The sequence below is a fragment of the Blennius ocellaris genome, assembly GCF_963422515.1.
Source record: "Blennius ocellaris genome assembly, chromosome: 11".
In the NCBI taxonomy this organism is placed as follows: domain Eukaryota; kingdom Metazoa; phylum Chordata; class Actinopteri; order Blenniiformes; family Blenniidae; genus Blennius; species Blennius ocellaris.
In genome coordinates this window covers 486,753-507,140 of record NC_137660.1, presented here as the reverse complement: position 1 = coordinate 507,140, position 20,388 = coordinate 486,753, and the positions used below count along the sequence as shown (strand labels likewise).

At 46.1% G+C, this 20,388-nt stretch overlaps 1 protein-coding gene across 3 annotated transcripts in view; it reads right to left on the bottom strand.

Moving 5' to 3' along the window:
• Positions 1-1,390: 1,390 nt before the first annotated feature.
• Positions 1,391-20,388, bottom strand: part of bcar1 (BCAR1 scaffold protein, Cas family member) — a 115,762-nt gene continuing 96,764 nt past the window's right edge. For 2 of the 3 annotated variants that reach the window (XM_080504259.1, XM_080504260.1), the window contains 6 exons: positions 14,174-14,308; positions 11,552-11,647; positions 10,400-10,792; positions 8,581-9,435; positions 6,256-6,345; positions 1,391-3,961 (listed from right to left, as the gene is read on the bottom strand). In XM_080504259.1, coding sequence (XP_080360385.1) covers positions 3,416-3,961; positions 6,256-6,345; positions 8,581-9,435; positions 10,400-10,792; positions 11,552-11,647; positions 14,174-14,308 — 2,115 coding nt within the window. In that variant the 3' untranslated portion in view covers positions 1,391-3,415. The remainder of the gene's footprint in view (positions 3,962-6,255; positions 6,346-8,580; positions 9,436-10,399; positions 10,793-11,551; positions 11,648-14,173; positions 14,309-20,388) is intronic. The other variant, XM_080504261.1, reaches the window with a different exon arrangement.

Genomic DNA, 20,388 nt, shown 5'->3' with positions numbered 1-20,388 from the left:
AGACTATTACAACCAGCAATTGTCACAGAAAAGCACACACAAACCACCAAGAATCGTTCAATTCAACTTATCAGGCGCTTATTAACAAATCTATTCCTAAATCATCAATCTACGAATTACATCTAATCAATAAACAACAAGCAGAATCACAAAACAGCACAAAACGAATGAACAAGACAAAACAAAAGCCAGCAAAGTGTGTGTGTGTGTGTGTGTGTGTGTGTGTGTGTGTGTGTGTGTGTGTGTGTGTGTGTGTGTGTGTGCGTGTGTGTGTGTGAGAGTGCGGGTGGGTGGAGACGAAGTGTGTGTGTGTTGGCTGAGTGGGGAGTGAGTGTAAAGACCACCGATGTCCACCAGGGGGAGGCAAACTTAAGTGGTCTGGTGTAATGACCCACGTGGCCACTAGGGGTGTACGGCGACGCACAGAGTGAGTGCAATGGCTCGATACGACCACCGGATGGCGGCGTGACGAGAGGTTGCAAGCACTGATGTGACCACTGGGGGCGCGGTGGCGCACGGAGGGAGAATGCAATGACTCGATGTGTCCGCCGAGTGGCGACCTCTCAAGAGATTGTAATCACCCAAGCGGCCACCAGAGGCGCTCCGTGCGCTCATTCTGGGCGGCGTGTCGTCACTGTGCTCGCGCACGGCTCGTGAGCCTGCCTGGAGCGTGCCTGGGGTCTCGTGGCCAAGAAATCCCAGGGACAGTGAACTACACACGGTCCCAGAAGCAAGCAAGAGATGTCGGTGGGAATCTGATGGCACAGTTTTACTTCCATAATGCAAAACAATGAAGGTGCATTTTAAATATATCCTAGACAAAAGAAAGTTCATCTAAACAGTACATATATCTTGGCTTGATTACATATAAATGAGATTTTAATGGCAGCAGTGGAGAGCCGCTCGGACTCTTCGGTGTGGAGTTTGCATGTTCTTCCCGTCTGTGTTTCCTGCAGGTTCTCCTGTTTCCTCCCACAATGCAAAAACATCCATATGAGGTTAATTGATCACCCTAAATTGACCCCCGAAGTGTGTGTGTGTGTGTGTGTGTGTGTGTGTGTCGCGGATAAAGCAGGATAGAGGATGGATGGATGATTCCTTAAAATGAAAACTTTGAGATTAAGTAATATATATCTAATAATTTATGAGTTTTAACTGACAGCAAATAAAAATATCCCCAAATTTGACAGCTTGGATTAAATCAAGTGTTTCTTTTTTTCTTGAGTCAATCCTTTATGTTATGTTAGATATTTTGTTCAATATTGACAAAGACTTTCAATCCATTTATATTTCATGCAGGAACAAAGTTGCTTTCGGACGGTTCTTAAACAGGCTGATGATTCAACTCAATCCAGATTATAGACACAATCATTTCATGACAGGTTACATCATCAGTCAAACACATTTTAATTCAGGGGCCACAAACAGAACAATATCATCTTGCGGGGCTGGAAGGCTAAAATAATGCCATAATAACCTTCAAATTTAAACTTTAAAGTTGTTCTTTGTTGTGTTGCAGACTACATGTGATGAAAATGTCTATAAAATCACAAAACAATTATTTCTGATCAGCGCAACGATCTCAACATAAAGCCAATTGTAATGAAACCTTGTGGGGGAAAATACAGTGAAATGACCATTAAAGTTCTCACCCTGAGAGCATGGCTTTGAGGCTAATGCTAGCTTGCTATCTGTCACGGCAGCAGCATCACTGACATCTCAGCTCAGGTCTTGGCATTAGATTTTGTACTGTCAGGACATTTGTAAAAAAAAAATAAAAAAATCAATGTGTTCTTTGAAATGTGTACAATTTGCTTGGTGTTTTGTCCCACCGGCCTCATGTTGGCCCCCCTGGTCTCCACAACCTGAATGCAGTAAACATTCATGATACATTCAGAGTATCCAGGTGTCCACTATCCACTTCCTGCTTCCTCCATCACTCCAAATGACAGAGCAGTTATGGAGTGGTGGTTGTAATTCCTGAAGCTGGATGGACTGAATCTCCCACAACAATGAAGCACCTTACCATATATTGCCAAAAGTATTTTCTCGGCTCTCCAAATCGGTGCAGTCAGGTGTTCCCATCTCTTCCCTGGACACTGGGCTATAAAACCAAGCAGCCCGGCATGCAGGCTATTTCAACAAACATTTGTGAAAGGATGATTTGCTCTCAGGAGCTCAGAGAATTCCAGCGTGGTGCAAAGATAAGATGCTACTTCCAGCGGGGAACTTTCCTCACTACTAGATATTCCTGCATCAACACTTGCACCAAGTGTAGAGTCTGGTGGTGGTGGGAGCAGTTTGGAGAGCCCCTCCCCTCCCTGTTCCAACATGACTGCTCCCCAGTGCACAGAGCAAAGGTCCAGGAAGACCTGGAGGATCCAGTCTGACTGTCCTGCAGAGTCCTGACAGAACCCCTGGGACCAATTAGAGGGAGCCTGAGTCCATCCTCACAAACACAGCTTGTGGAAGGCTTTCCTGGAAGAGTTGAAGCTGTTCAACAATCTGACATATTCAATCCTCTAGTAAAATCAAAGGCGAGTGAATACTTTTGGCAATATGGTGGATGAAGTAAAAACACTTTGTTGTGACAGTTTTTACAATAAAAAGAAAGCCAATATAACCGTGTCAGAGAAAAACAAGAGAAATGCAGGTTTAATTGCATTTGCTGAACCTTTTCCACCTCCTTCTCTCCAAGACATGCCTCTTACTAAACAACACACACAGTTTGACCAGAAAAGATCATCGTTTGGCAGCACAGTGGCCTCAACTCAGTGTGGAGCAACTTACCGAGCATCAGGTCATCCAGAAGTGTGTGTGTGTGTGTGTGTGTGTGTGTGTGTGTGTGTGTGTGTGTGTGTGTGTGTGTGTGTGTGTGTGTGTGTGTGTCATTGTCAGGAATGAGAAGGCGCTCAGACATAATCAGACACAACATCTGGAATTTACACACCCATAACAATATTGATACAAGGATCAAGAGTCATAATTATGTGGTATACCAATATCAAGAACAATAATAGATACCATCTAAAAACTACACTTTTGTTCTTATCTTTTCTTTTTTCAAAACAGAAAAGAACCATTTATTCATAGTTATATACTAGAAGCTTTTTTTCTTTCTGCTTTTCTGACTAAATAGGGAACTTAAATATGTACAGAGATTACTTTACAGCCTTTGGCCCAGCCCACTGAAGAGAAAACGTTCACTTGAGTTCATCTGGAGTATAAAGGGAGGAGGGAGGAGTGATGCGGGGTCCCCGTTCTCATATGGGGGTCCCAGACCCCGCAGGGAGAGCCGGGGAGCCTCCGCCTGTCTCCACCCTCCAGGAGCTCCAGGTTCTCCCACCCAGCTCTGCAGGGGCCTCACCGCATTGCTTCCTGGGACCTTTCCTGACCGAGTGTCTGGCCCCGCCCCCTACATGAGCAGCAGCTGTCCCAGGACCATCCTGAACTGCTGTGTGCACCCGGCCAGCTCCCTCACCCGCTCCGTCATCTCCCTGGCGGCTCCGGGGGACGGGTACTGCAGCGCCGCCGTCTTCGTGCTGATCACGATGTCTTTGAGCTTTTCGCACAGTGTGTTGCTGGTCTGGGCCACGCGGGCCCTCACCTCCGGAGCCTTGGCCTGGCGCGACAGCGTGTCGCCGATGAACACCAGCTTGTGTGCGCTCAGGATGACAAATTTACTGTGCGCCACGAAGATCTTCGGCGGCTGGTTGGAGTTGACGGCAGTGAAGAAGGCGTCGATGGCGTTGGTTACCGTGGTGATGTTCTGCTCACACTGCTCCTGGTAGAAGAGGAGCAGTTGCCGGTCGCCGTGGCAAAGCTTGGAGGAGGCGGAGCCTGCCGAGCCGTTGTGGGCCAGCTGATTGGCCAGCGGGTGGTGCGCCGAGGGGACCCAGCCAGTCATGTCGTTGTTGATTGGCCGGCTGACTTCCTGCTCCAGACGCTCAAACTGTTTAATCTGAAAGCAAAACAAGTTTAAAGATACAGTTACTTGTTTACAAGATTCTGCAATGATGATTATCGTTTGGCAAAGACGGCCACAATTCTCCTATAGGGAAATAATCATGTGCTGAAGGACGCGTCAAAGCACTGCATGAGGTAATTAACCTGACGTTTATCATCGCAAGTAACACACGCACACACACACACACACACACACACACACACACACACACACCTTTCCATTCATCACAAAATCCCTAACCCTAACCCTAATCCTTGTTGTTTCCTCACTTCTTTATGCACCTGTTTGTTTGATAAGAAACTTGTGTTTGTATGAGGAAGGGCTGTTCAGGTTCATTCAGGTTATATCCTCAACAAGGATTGTGTTAGCCCCCCCCCTCCTCTCTCTGAGCGTTCCCACCCTGCTCAGATCCAGCAGCCATGCCAGTCTATAATAAAGGCGACAACAGGAAGATATTTCTGTGGTGGTCTTGAAGTGGAAAACTCTACCAAATCCCCAAACATTATCGATTAGCGAAAACACGACCAAACCCCAAAACACAAGGAAACCATCAGGTACCTGCTGCCGGCAGAGTCCTCATTGATTGGACGTGCTGTCTATGAACCAAGCAACAGCACGTCTCCATTGCTCTTAATTGTCTTGACCACGAGATGTTCTCCTTGAGCACTGTGTGTCATAGAAGCTTCGAATAATGAACCATGTTTAAAATGAAATATCAAAGCTTCAATAAGGCCTCGGCCAGCCGTCAGTCCCTGCAGGGTCCAATGAGGACAAGATATTCTGTCTCTTAACTATGGAAGACGGTCTGTCTCACCGTACGTCAGTAAGCAGGAATGACTTCCTGTTCCTGAGACAGACTCTGTTTCTGTCCAATCAGCGGTGACCGAGCCACTGGCAGCGCGTCCAATCAGTGACGACTCTGCTGTCAGCAGCTTCCAAATGCTTCTGCTGAGTTTGATTGATTTTGTCGTGTTTTTTGGATTTGGTAGTGTTTTCTCTAATTGGTACTGTTTTGATAAATAGCTAGATTTTATTGTCTGCCCCAAGCAGTGACAAGAAATGTATCTTTGACAAGGCCCCAAAAAATAAAATGCAACACATATTTAAAACAGAAATAAGACAGACATACGGACATAAAGGAAATGTTAAATGGAAACAGGAAACAGTAGCCGATTTAAAAAAGAATATATGTACAGTTCAGTGCACTTCTAGGCCACCATAGATTCCAAATCGCTTCCTGTTGCAAGTTGTTTTGACACTGAAAGGCTCCGAATTACATAATATTGTCTGCTTTAACTGCTGAATAGGAGCAGCAGAAGAAGGAGAAGAAAACAAAAAAAAAGAAATACAAAGAAACAAAGGAAATAGGAAGAAATAAAAACATTTTTGTTCAAATAAATCAATGTTATCTTTGAAATCTTTCGAATTTGCTTGGAGGTTGAGCCAGATGTGTTTGACACTCCATTCTGTCAGTCAGCCTTCACACACGACCCCCTCCGACTGGGAATGCTTCTGTTTAATGCTCAGATCAATAACAACTGAAGCTATTCTGTTAGTTCCTACTCTTCATTACAAGCAAAATGCACAAGAAGGAATACATCGGTTTCATACTATTATACTCATCAAGAACTCATTAGTAATAATTAAATGAATAAGGAGAAGCAACCTTTTGCTCAGGTTGAGACCAACAAGCTGGTGCAGTGGTTTGCACCGTCACCACACAGCTAGCAGGACTCTGTTCAATTCCAGGGATTGTTCTCTTTGGTGTGTGAAACCTGGTGCTCACTCACAACTCTAACCCACCAGCAAAGTGTTCAGTCTGTGAGGGGCTGTTGTGTGAGTCTACACCACACTAGGGCCCGGCTCCACATGTACAACACCCCCTGAACAATACCAGAGACACATTTACATGTTTTTTCCATATACAGTCAGAGCTCACCATGAAGGCTTGCCCGAACATCCGGGGCCCATAAAAACTTTGCTCGGCAAGTGAATCATCGACCCAGCTTGCCCAATGGGCTCGTGGTTTTTTGGCAATATTTGGATGTTCTTTTTGGTAAAAATCACTTTGTATCACCAACAGTTCATGCCACCGCAGGGCGCGGCCATTTCTCGCCCCGAGAGCGCCGTCATGTGATTCTCTCATGAACACCGATGATAGCATGGGAAGACGCTTGACGCCGATCGCGGCCGCTATTCTCTTCTCCATTAGTGTTCCTCATTCTGGTCAAACACAAGCTGAAGGAAAAGTGCAAAAGAAAGAGTGTGACAGAGAAAGACTCCGGTACCTGTTGCTGTTCCAGTTGAGTCTTGTTGTGTCTGATAATGTTGCCTTTCTCCAGCAGCTGTCTTTGGTTCTTCTCAAACTCTTCCTTTCCCTGACAGATCAACAAACAGACATGCTGTTTTTGAAACTATGATTTATATGCATTAGAAGAGGTTATCTAAACGCATCTGATCTCAGAGGATCATCAGTTGACATGTCTGCCCACCACTGGAAACAAACAAGCCAAGATAGTGCTGGTAGAGGTGAGCACACAACCCCATGACTGTTTCTTCACTGTGATGTCATGACATGACATGACCTGACATGATGACATGACATGACCTGACATGATGACATGACATGACACGACACGACACGACACGACACGACACGACACGACACGACACGACACGACACGACACGACACGACATAACATAACATAACATAACATAACATAACACAACACAACACAACATAACATAACATAACATAACATAACATAACACAACACAACATAACATAACATAACATAACATAACACAACACAACATAACATAACATAACCTATCCTAACCTAACCTATGCTGACTTAACCTATCCTAACCTAACCTATCCTGACTTAACCTATCCTAGCCTATCCTAATCTATCCTATCCTAACCTAACCTAACTTAACCTATCCTAACCTACCCTATCCTGACTAAACCTATCCTAACCTAACCTATCCTATCCTGACTTAACCTATCCTAACCTAACCTATCCTGACTTAACCTATCCTATCCTAACCTAACCTAACCTATCCTAACCTAACCTATCCTGACTTAACCTATCCTAACCTATCCTAGCCTATCCTATCCTAACCTAACCTAACCTATCCTAACCTAACCTATCTTATCCTATCCTATCCTAACCTAACCTAACCTATCCTAACCTATCCTGACTTAACCTATCCTATCCTAACCTATCCTGACTTAACCTATCCTAACCTATCCTAACCTAACCTATCCCAACCTAACCTAACCTATCCTAACCTATCCTGACTTAACCTATCCTATCCTAACCTAACCTAACCTATCCTGACTTAACCTATCCTAACCTATCCTAACCTAACCTATCCCAACCTAACCTAACCTATCCTAACCTATCCTGACTTAACCTATCCTATCCTAACCTAACCTAACCTAACCTATCCTGACTTAACCTATCCTAACCTAACCTAACCTATCCTGACTTAACCTATCCTATCCTAACCTAACCTAACCTAACCTATCCTGACTTAACCTATCCTAACCTATCCTAGCCTATCCTAACCTAACCTATCCTAACCTAACCTATCTTATCCTATCCTATCCTAACCTAAGCTAACCTAAGCTAAGCTAACCTAAGCTAAGCTAAGCTAAGCTAAGCTAACACAACTCGTGCTCATAGTGCTCACACGTTGAACACTGTGGTTCGGCTTCAAACACACACTGTTCATGTTAAACTCCAGCAGCCATGCGTTTTTGGAAAGCTTTTGGAAAGGTGGGTTGCTTTTAAAATGAAGTGTGCCCAGTTGGTTTAGCTCAAAATTCTGGAGATTTTGATTCGTCATTAATGCTGAGCAAAAGTGCTTCACCAGCTGAAACAGAGGTGTCAAACACATTTTAGTTTAGGGGCAACTTGGAGCCCAATGTCACCCTGAGTGGACCGGATCAGGAAAATAGTGCCATGAAAACCTTTAAATTCTGTTGTGACCAGTATATGTGATGGAAATGTCTATATTTTCACATAAATCTAACAATTCCTATAGAAAATGACTGTACTGGAAACATAAAGCCAATTTTAATGAAAATATTCTGGTGCAAAATACAGTGAAATGTCCTTAAAACGCCTCCTATCGCTGTTGCATTCTGCGTGTTTCTACAAACTCACCCTGACAACACGGCTGTGAGGCTAATGCTAGTTTGCTACCTTTCCTGGACGCACCACTGACTCTCAGGAAATGTGTTAAAGATCAATGTTTTCTTTGAAATGTTCACAATGTTCTAGGTGGTTTGGACAGGTTGGAGCTTCTTGTGGATGTTTTGGCCCATGGGCTTTATGCTTTGTTTCCACTGCATTTGTTTTATTTGTATATTCATCTACATCTTTACTCTATTTTATCACCTGCAAATTGTGCACTTTTACATCTTATGTATTTCCTTGTACATCACTTTGTTCCCCTGTGGTAATTTAGTGCTTTGTAAATAAAGTTGCTTCCTTGTCACATTTTTCCACAACTTTTCCAGTGTGGACTCCATACGTTTGACTCCATACGTTTGACTCCACCACCGCTGCACAAAGAAAGAACCACAGTAGTGTGTATCTACCTGTAAGTGGACGTAGTCGTAGTCCTCCATCCAGCCCTCCTCCGTGGTCTCGTAGGGCCGCTCCACTCCTTCCTCTTCGTCTGCAGCAGTGAACTTGGGTGGAGATGGGAGGGGCCGGGACTGGATGTGCACCTTCTCCCCTCCCTGGTAGCTCCCGCTGCCCGACCCCGTCACGTTCTCCCCGGGGATGGGAGGCAGCGGCAGCTGCTGCTGCTGCTGCCGAGCAGTCCGTTTGAAGAGCAGCGAGGCGTTACCGTGGAGAAAGGAGGCCAGCTGCTTGGTGTCGTCTGGGATGCCCCGGGCCGTCATGATGAGTCGGTCCAAGTCGTCGCCTCCCGGGGGCGGGGCTGCGAGCGCCGTGTGTGACCAGGAGACGGCATCCAAACTCTGACTGTGTTGAATCAGACTCTGGAACACCTCCTCCATCTTCCCCACCTGACGGCCCAGTTTGGTCTGTAAGGAGCGGTCGGTGGCCTGGCCGGCGTTGGCCACGGCTCCCCGGGCGAACTCCAGGAAATCCCTGACAGCGGCACGTACACGGTCGGCGGCCTGATGGATGGCCGCCAAGTTCCCCTCCAGGTGAGAGGGGCTCCTCCAGCTCCCCGTGATGAATGACATCATGAGCGAAACACTAGACTCCACCGCCTGCTGGAGGCGGGACAGGCGCTCCATGGCCTGGTCCAGGTCCAGGATGAGGGGTTTCCCAGAGGCCGCCATGGAGGAGGTGTCCCGGACGGGGACCATGTCCAGCGAGGAGGCGGAGTGGTTGCTCCGCGTGCTGCCCGTGCTGGACGCAGACAGGCGCTTGAAGGTCACGGTCAGCTCCTCACTGGTGGACTGGGCGTCACGAACAACCTGCAAAACAGCAGCTTTTAAATAACACACACACTGTGAGGGGAGTGATGGCTCCACAATACAAACCTTTAATCTGTAAAGATTAAAGGTTTGTATTGTGGAGCAATACTGTCTTACTTTCAGAAAAGTTTCGCGTTTACACGGCCACTTTTTAAAACCACGCAAACAGCAGAACCACTGAAAACGATGAGGTTAGCATGCTATGCGAAGCAATGGCTGTTTCAGAAAGGTGTTTCCACTGAGACGGAGTTGGGGCACTTTCAAAAAGTTGCATTTTCATTGACTCCGAGCACCGTTGTGTAAACTGATACCTAAAACGCAACAAAAATGTTGCTTTCACTTGAAAGTGTTTTTGTGTCAACAGGCCACACACTTGGACCAAAACACCTGCAGACTGGTTGGAGTTCAGCTCAGAAGACTTCCTGGGTAACTTTCACCAAGACAAAACCAAAGAACTCCTAGTGGACTTCAGGAGGAGTAGACAGGGAGAACATAATCCCATGAACATCAATGGGATGATGGTCTCCAGCTTCAAATTCCTTGGAACTCACATATCTGAGGATTTGTCCTGGACCATCAACACCTCCAGCCTGTATATATATTTAGTTTTGTTAAGGAGCTTTACTTCAATGTGAATTTTTTTCTTAATATTCAGAAATGTCTTTGTAATAAAAGGAAACAGTGAAAGGTATCTAAAGTAGAATGTAAATGCTGAAGGTAAATGCTCTTGCTCTGCAGACTAAAGTGAGCTCCATGTCGCCTGGTAAATCCTGTGAGTTTAACATACTGTCGTAATACAACACCCAACACAAGCTAATCATACTTCACACAGTCCCCTGTCAGCTGTGGGATTCCAACCTGCATACTTTGTTTCTCTGGACTCTGGGCTTCCACTGCCCCAGGATGCATCAGCATGATGGCCGACTCAGCAGAAGGCAGGTAGATAGTGGTTCCAGCTCCGTACCTGTGGTGGGACGTCGTAGACATACTGGTCTCCCCTCCCCCTGCCGCCCTCCTCTCGCTCCCGGGGGAAGTCGTACACATCCTGGGTGGCGTGGGCTCCGGTGCGCAGGATGGCTGGGATGTCGTAGATCTCCTGGGCGGCCTGTGTGACCCCCCCTCTGTCTCTGCGGTAGTGCTTGTCGGTCAGGATGGGGGGCGGGACGTCGTACACGTCCTCTGGAATCGGCGGCTCGTCGTCGTCCTCGTTGTTGAGGTTGTGTTGCAGGTACTGGCAGGGCGGGACGGTGACCGGGGGCTTCAGCTTGGCAAAGTGGGGCGGGACGTCATATGTCTCCTCTCGGATTGGCTGAGCATCGGGGACGTCCTTGCTGACGGAGGGGGGGAAGTCATAGACCTGAAGACACGAACCAGGAAACAGAGTTCATGTCAGTGTGTTTGTACTGTGACATGCACCTCACACAGTACCAAGACCTGGTCTCTCATTTAACATTGTACAAATCACTGTGATAGAATAGGGACAGTCCATCTTAGTCACAAGTGTCCCAACTGTAGCTGCATTTCATTCTTTCATTCTAAATTTCCTTTAATCCATTGTCAAGCTCGATTTACAGAAATATGATGATACTGAACACACTCACAGGGCTCAGCCAATCCTAATACCAACAATCTGGTCCACAGATAAGACCAAGATGAATTTATCTGAAACATTTCTGCTAGAAACAGAATAAATAAAGAGATAATGGCTTGAAAACTGCAAAAATAATAACAGATCTTGCACATTTTTGGTTCAAAAAAATCCTTATCCTGTTGTTCCAGTTCATCACAGCTGGATGTCGAAGTGCTCGAAAAGTCTAAAGTGGCCAAACTAGGATACCGTGTCTGTTTCCCACTCATACACAAGCTCTCAATGTGTTATTTACACTTTAGAGCTATTAGGGGGCACACCGTCCAATAGGAAACCTTCAAGAGTTTTCTGATTCAACAGAAAGGCTCCACCTCGAAGTCGGCTGCAGTTTTCCTTTCCACCGTCTCCTCTGCTTGCTCATGTGGAATTGTTGGGCCTTTCTTTGTAAAGGTGCCTTGAAATGAGTGTGTTGTATTGAACTGCATTGGACTCTGCTCCTTCACACCAAATCCAAAGCAAGCCTCTTACCGTTTGCTGACTGTTCTTCTCTGTGCTTGCTGGGGTGTCATAAATGTCCTGACCACCAGAGGGCCCCTTCACCACCATAGGAGGGGTGTCATAGACCTGAACAGAGAGAAACACGCATGTCAGGAAACGTGCACATGACAAATCTTCACCTCTATCAGGGGGATGTTGCACAACAGGAAATGCTTTATCAGTCTTTTGGGTTTTTTAAAAAGTAGAACATGTTTTGTCCTCCAGAGTCAGATACTCATCTCACTGCTGTACAACGACAGAAAGACACAAAATCTGATATTGTACATTTGTTGATGACGAGAGGCTGGAGAACACGGTGGGTGGAGGGTGTCCGGCTGAAGAGAAAGAGGAATCAGTGAAAAAGAAACCAAGAGTGTACAGAGAGCGCTACACAGAGCGTGGCTTCATTGAAGCAACGGACACAATTTGAGCTGGATGCGACTTTTGTGGTGAAAAACTACAGAATGAAAGTTTGAAACTGTTGAAGCTGAAGCAGCTCCAGTTCACCAAACACCCAAAGAGTTTATCCTCAGAGAAAAGGAACTCATTGTTACAGGACATGACAAAGAAACTGGAAAGAGAAAAACAACTTTCTCTTGTAATTGTACAGGAATGGTGGGGGTTCGTCCAGGTTTACAAAGGTAAAACATTTGAGTCATAACTAAAACAAGCCCACACACTCTGGGTGGAGGAGCCTCTCCACTAGATGGCGTCCTTGTGTTTAACTTCATGGTAATGGTGTTTGCTGTAAATGCAGGACTCCATCCTATATATATATACATATATATATATATATATATATATATATATATATATATATATATATATTATAGGTTATATATTAACCTCTCTCTCTCTGACAGTCATTCTATTGTGTCTATAAATAAGCTGTACTTTACATTACATGTCACTCCGGGGCAACATACTAATTCAACTCATACTGATCCATGATGGACACCAACTAGCTTTGTGTTCACGTTGGTTCTTCATGCAACTGTCCCTCCGTTTCCAAACCCGAAGACCAGTCTGCAATTTTCTCTGTCTGCGTGAAGTCTCGCCCAGATTCTTGCAGTGCAAGCGATTTAGTTGCCCTGAGCAGGCAGGAAAAGCTTTCTGTTTCTGAATCCAGCTCCATTGCTGCATTGGACACAGAAGTAATGTGGCAGATGGAAGAATTGCTCTTGTTTGTAACAACAGGCCAAATTCACAGCGACACTCTGATTTATATTCAGCTCGTTTTTCTTCTTTTCTTTCTGTCGCTCTCTGACTCCAGCACTCATTTTGCTGCAGTTGTATGTTGGTGACCTCCTGATTCAGCATCATGAACTCTAAAAAATAAAGTGTATGTGTGTGTTTACAAATTCAATTAACATTGTTAATTTATGCACAAGTTGAACTTTCAAAATGGACTAAAGTCCCATGCAGGATCACAAACTGCCTGATGTGTATGAATGCGCTCCACCTCAGACTCATGCAGTATTTCCAGGCTAAGAAGCTGAATATTACACCTCATTAAATGTTAATATTCTGCAGACAGACAGAGACAAGTGTCTGGACTGTGAGCCACGACAACACTTCATGGTTGAGTTGTGTGCAAGAATAAAAAGCTCCTATAGGATCACATGTGAACAAATAAAGCCTCAGGTGTGAGGAAATCTGCAGCTTGTTTTTGTTGGTTGAAGTGAATTGCAGAAGGCGTTTATGATCCAATCCCTCTCCAGACCTCAACTCTCCCCTCAGGAAGGAAAAGTACAAACAGATTGTGACTTATAACACATATCATATCACAGTTTTACCCCCTGCTGACAGATCACTCACCTGAAAATACCTCAGCTCACACAAACTTGATCTAAAAATAGTCCAACACGAATAGATAATGTAGACTTATGTGAGCCCAGAGGAAGGGAACAAATAGAAGACGAACCAAGCAGACGTATACAACACTGTTTCAGTGAAGAGGTAAAAACAATCTCCAAACACATTTGATTGGATCCAGAACTTTTCTTCCTGGGTTTATTATTCTCAGAAAATTAGACTTCCAATAACTAAAAACTTCGACGTCAGCCTGTCAGACTTATTGCATCAGTATGGAGGAAGAGCTACGGACCAACAACCAAGCAATGGATGAATGTTGTCAAACACACCCTGAGAAAGACACATTACATTACATATTAACTTCAGCTTGATAAGAATTTGTCCCTTGAAGGTTGATATATTGTGCAGAAGTTACAAGAATGTAAAGAACACAATAGAAACAGTAAAAAACAGCAGACAAACTGAGCATGGATGCCCGTCATGAACTATATTAAAGAATTAAAACTAGCTGAGGAAGATAGATTTGTATTTGTGTTGTACTGCATCTCAGTTATTAACCAATTATTGTTTTTTTATTTTTCATTTTGAAGGTGTGGGAATTGACTCTTCAGTTCTGAGCTTTGTATTCTTGTTTATTTTCAGTCACCGTTTGATTCAATCTGGATTGTTACAACAAGGAGCAAGTTTATTTGATTTCGTATAAACTCATTTATATGATATCATTGGTAGCAGAATAAAAAGATATTTGGGTGAAATGTCGGATAACTGTGGCGGTGAATGGGTCCAGTGCAGTCCGACCTGTGTGCTGTACTGCTGGCGGGTGGGCGGGACGTCATAGATGTCCTGATGTCTGGGGGGGACGTCGTACTCGTCCTGGTGCGTTTTCACTGTGTCGTACACGTACACCTGTCCGACCCGCGTGGGAACCACCACCTGTGACAAGAAACAAACGGAAAGCTTTTTTTCTTTCTTTCTCTACCTGCATTATACTTGGATAAACAGTCACTGTGGTCACTTTCTACAACTTCACCTTTAAATGGACACGCACTGCTTCGTCACACTGAGTGAGCAGGGAGCACACACACACACACACACACACACACACACACACACACACACACACACACACACACACACACACACACACACACACACACACACACACACACACACACACACACACACACACACACACACACACACACACACACACACACACACACACACACACACACACACACACACACACACACAGCCAATGAAAACAGACCAGGGGTCTTGTCATATTTGTCGTGGGAACTGAGCTGCTTTTGTTTGTGTGTTGAAACTGTGTATTCTAGTCTGAGAGAAGAGTCAACCAGCCGGCCTGGGAAACGACAACAACACAGGCAGAGTGAGGTTTTATCACAACTGCTGCCACAACACGGAAAACTAAAGTATTTAGCAGCAGACAGTTCACAGTGCATCTTTAGAGAATGAAGAAAACAGTTATGGTCATTTCATCAGGAAGAAATATGATTTAGGCCTCATTTACACAAAAACATTCTCAACTGAAAGAGAAAACTTTTATTGCGTAAAACTCAACTTTTTGAAAATGCTCCAACTCCATCGTCGTGAAGCTGGGCGAAATGTTTACGTAATGTTGTCCAGCGCAAAACTCTGATTGTTTTTGAAAATGGATCCCAAGGCAGAACTTTTCGAAAAGAGCTTGTCTCTGTGGAAATGGCGGAAAACGCACCTTTTCTGAAACGCTACTACTTTGCATGTACACCACGGCCGTAGTAAATACTTCTGCACATTTGCAAGAAGATGGACAATAACAACAATGCTTCCTCCAGAGCTTCATGAGTGCAAGTCCACATTCTCCGGGGACTTGGTGGTTTTATACTTGACAGTCACTGTAACAACAATCGAACTCGGGCGTCTCTCCATGCCAATGTCTGTGTTCTCCCATTGTTAATGTTTATTGTGTATTGTTCTCTATGCCCATGTGTGTGTGTTTTCACTACAAAATTGAACTATAGCACCCAATAGTGGACCAATCTCAAAACTGCACTGCTTTCAGTGTCTCTGCCGTTTCTGTATAAACGGACATAAAGGCCCTTTCTACACAACCAAAATAATCTTTCTCTTCCCATCCACCCATCCAGTGTTTGCCTCTTATCCAGGCCGGGTCACTGAGGCAGCAGTCCGAGCAGAGTTACCCAGACTTCCCTCACCCAGACTCTTCCTCCAGCTCTTCTGGTGGCACCCCAAGGTGTTCCCAGGCCATAGAGAGACATAGTCCCTCCAGGTGTCCTAGGTCTGTCCTGAGACCTCCTACCAGAGAGACATAGTCCCTCCAGGTGTCCTAGGTCTGTCCTGAGACCTCCTACCAGAGAGACATAGTCCCTCCAGGTGTCCTAGGTCTGTCCCGAGGCCTCCTACCAGAGGGACATGATGGAACACCTCCCTGGGGAGGCGTCCGGGGGGCATCCGAAACAGGTGCCTGAACCACCTCATCTGGCTCCTCTGGATATGGAGGAGCAGTGGCTCTACTCCGAGCTCCTCCCTGGTGACTGAGCTCCTCCCCCTATCTCTAAGGGTGACTGAGCTCCTCCCCCTATCTGTAAGGGTGACTGAGCTCCTCCCCCTATCTCTAAGGGTGACTGAGCTCCTCCTCCTATCTCTAAGGGTGACTGAGCTCCTCCTCCTATCTCTAAGAGTGACTGAGCTCCTCCCCCTATCTCTAAGGGTGACTGAGCTCCTCCTCCTATCTCTAAGGGTGACTGAGCTCCTCACCCTATCTCTAAGGGTGACGGAGCTCCTCCCCCTATCTCTAAGGGTGACTGAGCTCCTCCCCCTATCTCTACGGGTACGCCCAGTTACCCTATGAAGGAAGCTCATTTCAGCCGCTTGTATCCGGGATCTGGTTCTTTCGGTCATGACCATAGGTGAGGGTAGGAACGAAGATCGACCGGTAAATCGAGAGCTTGGTCTTTTGGCTCAGCTCCTTCTTCACCACGACGGACCGATACAACGACCACATAACTGCAGATGCTGCACCGATCCGCCTGTCGATCTCACGCTCCATCTTCCCCCACTGAACAAGACCCCGAGATACTTGAACTCCTCCACCTGTGACAAGGGCACTCCACCGACCTGGAAGGGGCAAGACACCTTTTTCCAGTCGAGAACCATGGCCTCGGATTTAGAGGTGCTGATCCTCATCCCAGCTGCTTCACACTCGGCTATGAACCACACCAGTACACGCTGAAGGTCCAGGTTTGATGGAGCCAACAGAACCACATCATCTGCAAAAGCAGAGACAAGATCTTGTGGTCCCCAAACCGGACCCCCACTGGCCCCTGGTTGTGTCTAGAAATCTGTCCATGTAGAGAATGAACAGAACCAGCAATAAAGGACAGTCCTGCCGGAGGTCAACATGCACTGGGAACAGGTCCGACTTACTGCCGGCAATGTGAACCAAACTCCTGCTCCGGGCCTACAGGGACCGAACAGCCCTTAACAAAGGGCCCCGGACTCCATACTCCCGGAGCACCCCCCACAGGACGTCCCAAGGGACGTGGTCAAAAGACTTCTCCAGATACACAAAACACATGTGAACTGGTTGGGTGAACTCCCATGAACCCTCAAGCACCTGGTGGAGGGTCTAGAGCTGGTCCAGTGTTCCACCATCAGGAACACCTGGTGGAGGGTCTAGAGCTGGTCCAGTGTTCCACCATCAGGAACACCTGGTGGAGGGTCTAGAGCTGGTCCAGTGTTCCACCATCAGGAGAACCTGGTGGAGGGTATAGAGCTGATCCAGTGTTCCACCACCAGGAGCACCTGGTGGAGGGTATAGAGCTGGTCCAGTGTTCCACCACCAGGAGCACCTGGTGGAGGGTCTAGAGCTGGTCCAGTGTTCCACCACCAGGAGCACCTGGTGGAGGGTATAGAGCTGGTCCAGTGTTCCATGACCAGGACGAAAACCGCATTGATCCTCTTGGATCCAAGGTTCGACTAACGACCGGACCCTCCTCTCCAGTACCCTGGAATAGACTTTCCCGGGGAGGCCGAGGAGTGTGATCCCTCTGTAGTTGGAACACACCCTCCAATCCCCCTTCTTGAAGAGAGGGACCACCACCCCAGTCTGCCAGTCCAGAGGTACTGTCCCCACCCGCCACGCGATGTTGCAGAGACGAGTCAGCCACGACAGTCCCTGCACATCCAGAGACTTAATGAACTCTGGATGAATCTCATCCACTCCCGGTGCCTTGCCACCGAGGAGCTTCACAACAACCTCGGTGACTTCAGCTTGGGTAATGGACGAGTCCACCTCTGAGAACCCAGCCTCTGATTCCTCAATGGAAGACGTGGTGGTGGGATTGAGGAGGTCCTCGAAGTATTCCTTCCACCGCCCGACGACATCCCCAGTTGAGGTCAACAGCTCCCTACATCCACTGTAAACAGTGTTGGTGGAGAACTGCTTCCCCCGCCTGAGGCGCTGGACGGTTTGCCAGAATTTCCTCGAGGCCGACCAATAGTCCTCCTCCATGGCCTCTCCGAACTCCTCCCAGACCTGAGTTTTTGCCTCCACCACAGCCCGGGCTGCGGCTTGCTTGGCCTGCCGGTACCTGTCAATTGCCTCGGGAGTCCTATGAGCTAACAATGCCCGATAGGACTCCTTCTTCAGCTTGACGGCATCCCTTACTTCCGGTTTCCACCACCGGGTTCGTGATGGTCAAACTGTGGCTAGCACAGAAGTCCAATCTGATTGGGATTGGGAGGCTGATCAGATTGGGAGGCTAACCCTCACCCCCTTCCAAGTCTCGCTGTCATTGCCCACGTGGGCGTTGAAGTTCCCCAGGAGAACAATGGAGTCCCCAGTTGGGGCACTATCCAGCACCCCTCCCAGGGACTCCAAGAAGGTTGGGTACTCTGAACTGCTGTTCGGTCCAAAGGCCGAGACAACAGTCAGAGACCTGTCCCCTACTTGAAGGCGTAGGGACGCAACCCTCTCGTTCACCGGGGTGAACTCCAACACATGGCGACTGAGCTGTGGGGCAATAAGCAAGCCCACTCCAGCCCGCCGCCTTACACCGCGGGCAACTCCAGAGAAGTGGAGTATCCAGCCCCTGTCGAGGAGCTGCACCCGGCCCCTACAGTAGCCTCTGTGGGTGGTGGGCTCACAGCAGGAAAAGGAGAGGGGCCCACATCGTCCCTTCGGGGTGAGCCCGGCCGGGTCCCTTGTCCTGTGGGCAAGAGCCCAGCCACCTGGCACTCCCAACCCCAGGCCTTGCTCCAGGGTGGGGCCCGGCCGCGCCTTACCGGACAACATCTCTACTCTTTTTCTTCCTTTCATTCTTAAAAAGTTTCCTGTCCACACGGCATCGGTGCAGGAAATATTTGTGTTCACACCACACCATGAAAACTACTCAAAACGATGGAGTACATTTGGCAAGCTGATAGGTAGCACTGTAGACATACACCAAAAATGGAGAAGAAAGTAAAGCGTCCATTTTGAAGCTCCCTGTCGGTGAATCCAGCGTATCTCCTTATTAAAGCAAATAGCATCAGTAGCATGTATTCCGCCATTGTTATTGTGAAGTGATGGAGTCACAGAGAGGTCTGTAGGGTAATGGCGTTGCGAGGTGGGGCAATGACATCATTGTTTTCAACAAATGACGTGTCCTGTGGATGATCAGCCAAAAACTATGTGGTTACATAAAATTCGGTTGTCATGGGGACAGGGCCATCTTTTTCTAAATGTTACTGTGTGAATGCAAAACCTTTCTGAAGCAAAAACAGGCTAAGGATCCGTTTTCACTTGAAATAAATTCTTTACATAGAAAAAACTGAATTTAATTAAAGTATGTCCCAGCAGGCTTTTTAAAGCTGGATGAAATACATTTTAAAAGCAGTTTTCTCAGATAAATTGATAAACTGAGAACAAGAAGAATGATCAACGGCTACAAGAGACCATGAGTGTGAGAATCAGTACCGTGTCTCCAGTGCCTTTTATATGAAGAAGGACATTCAGAGTGTGTGTGTGTGTGTGTGTGTGTGTGTGTGTGTGTGTGTGTGTGTGTATACAACCCACCTCAGAGCGTAAACACACTGCCCGGCTCATTTCCGCAAACCTGCTCTATCGTCCCAAAGTGGTAATTTATGGGTAATGCTGGATTTCCTAATGTTTCCCACATCTTAAGATATAATTAATACGTTTGTGATATCCAGAGGAAAAAACACTCCTGTCATGCTAGTATGTGGCATTCAATTGATATTGTTCCACTATTAGTGGTATTCTTTTGATACTTTTTAAAAATTACTAGTTGATTATTGCTACTTTTTAAAGATTACTGATAGATTATTGATATTTTTCCACTATTGTTGGTATTTTATTGATACTTTACCACGATTACTGGGAAATTATTGATATCTTTCCATTATTGTTGGTATTTTATCAATACTTTTCCACTATTACTGGTATTCCATTGACACATTTTAAAGATTACTGGCAGACTATTGATATTTTTCACTATTTTTGACATTTTATTGATAATTGTTACTATTACTGGTACATTATTGATACTTTTCAACTATTACTGGAACTGTATCAGATTTTATTTCTATGGACATGGAGTCTGGTTGTTTTCAAAATGTGTTTTCAGTGTCTCCAACCAACGTTGTCGTCTAAACAGACACACAAATGGACACAAACAAAACTTGTTTTGCATATTCACTTGAAAATGCACTTGTATAAACGGGGCCTGAAGAATACAAAGCTTTTCTTTAAATACTCCTTTCTGTGATGTCACCCATGGCTTTACTCTTGTAAATCCTCTGTAAAATACACCAAACTTTCAGCTTGAACAGTTCATGATAATCATTTCTTTCAAAAAAAGGTGCAAAAAGGAAATGTTGGAATAATATTTTAAGCATAACATGAACAGTTCAGTCAAAAAAACAGCTTACCCTGCAATGCAAAATCAGTCTATATACCTGTAATTAAGGTACTTTTCGAGTCTTCA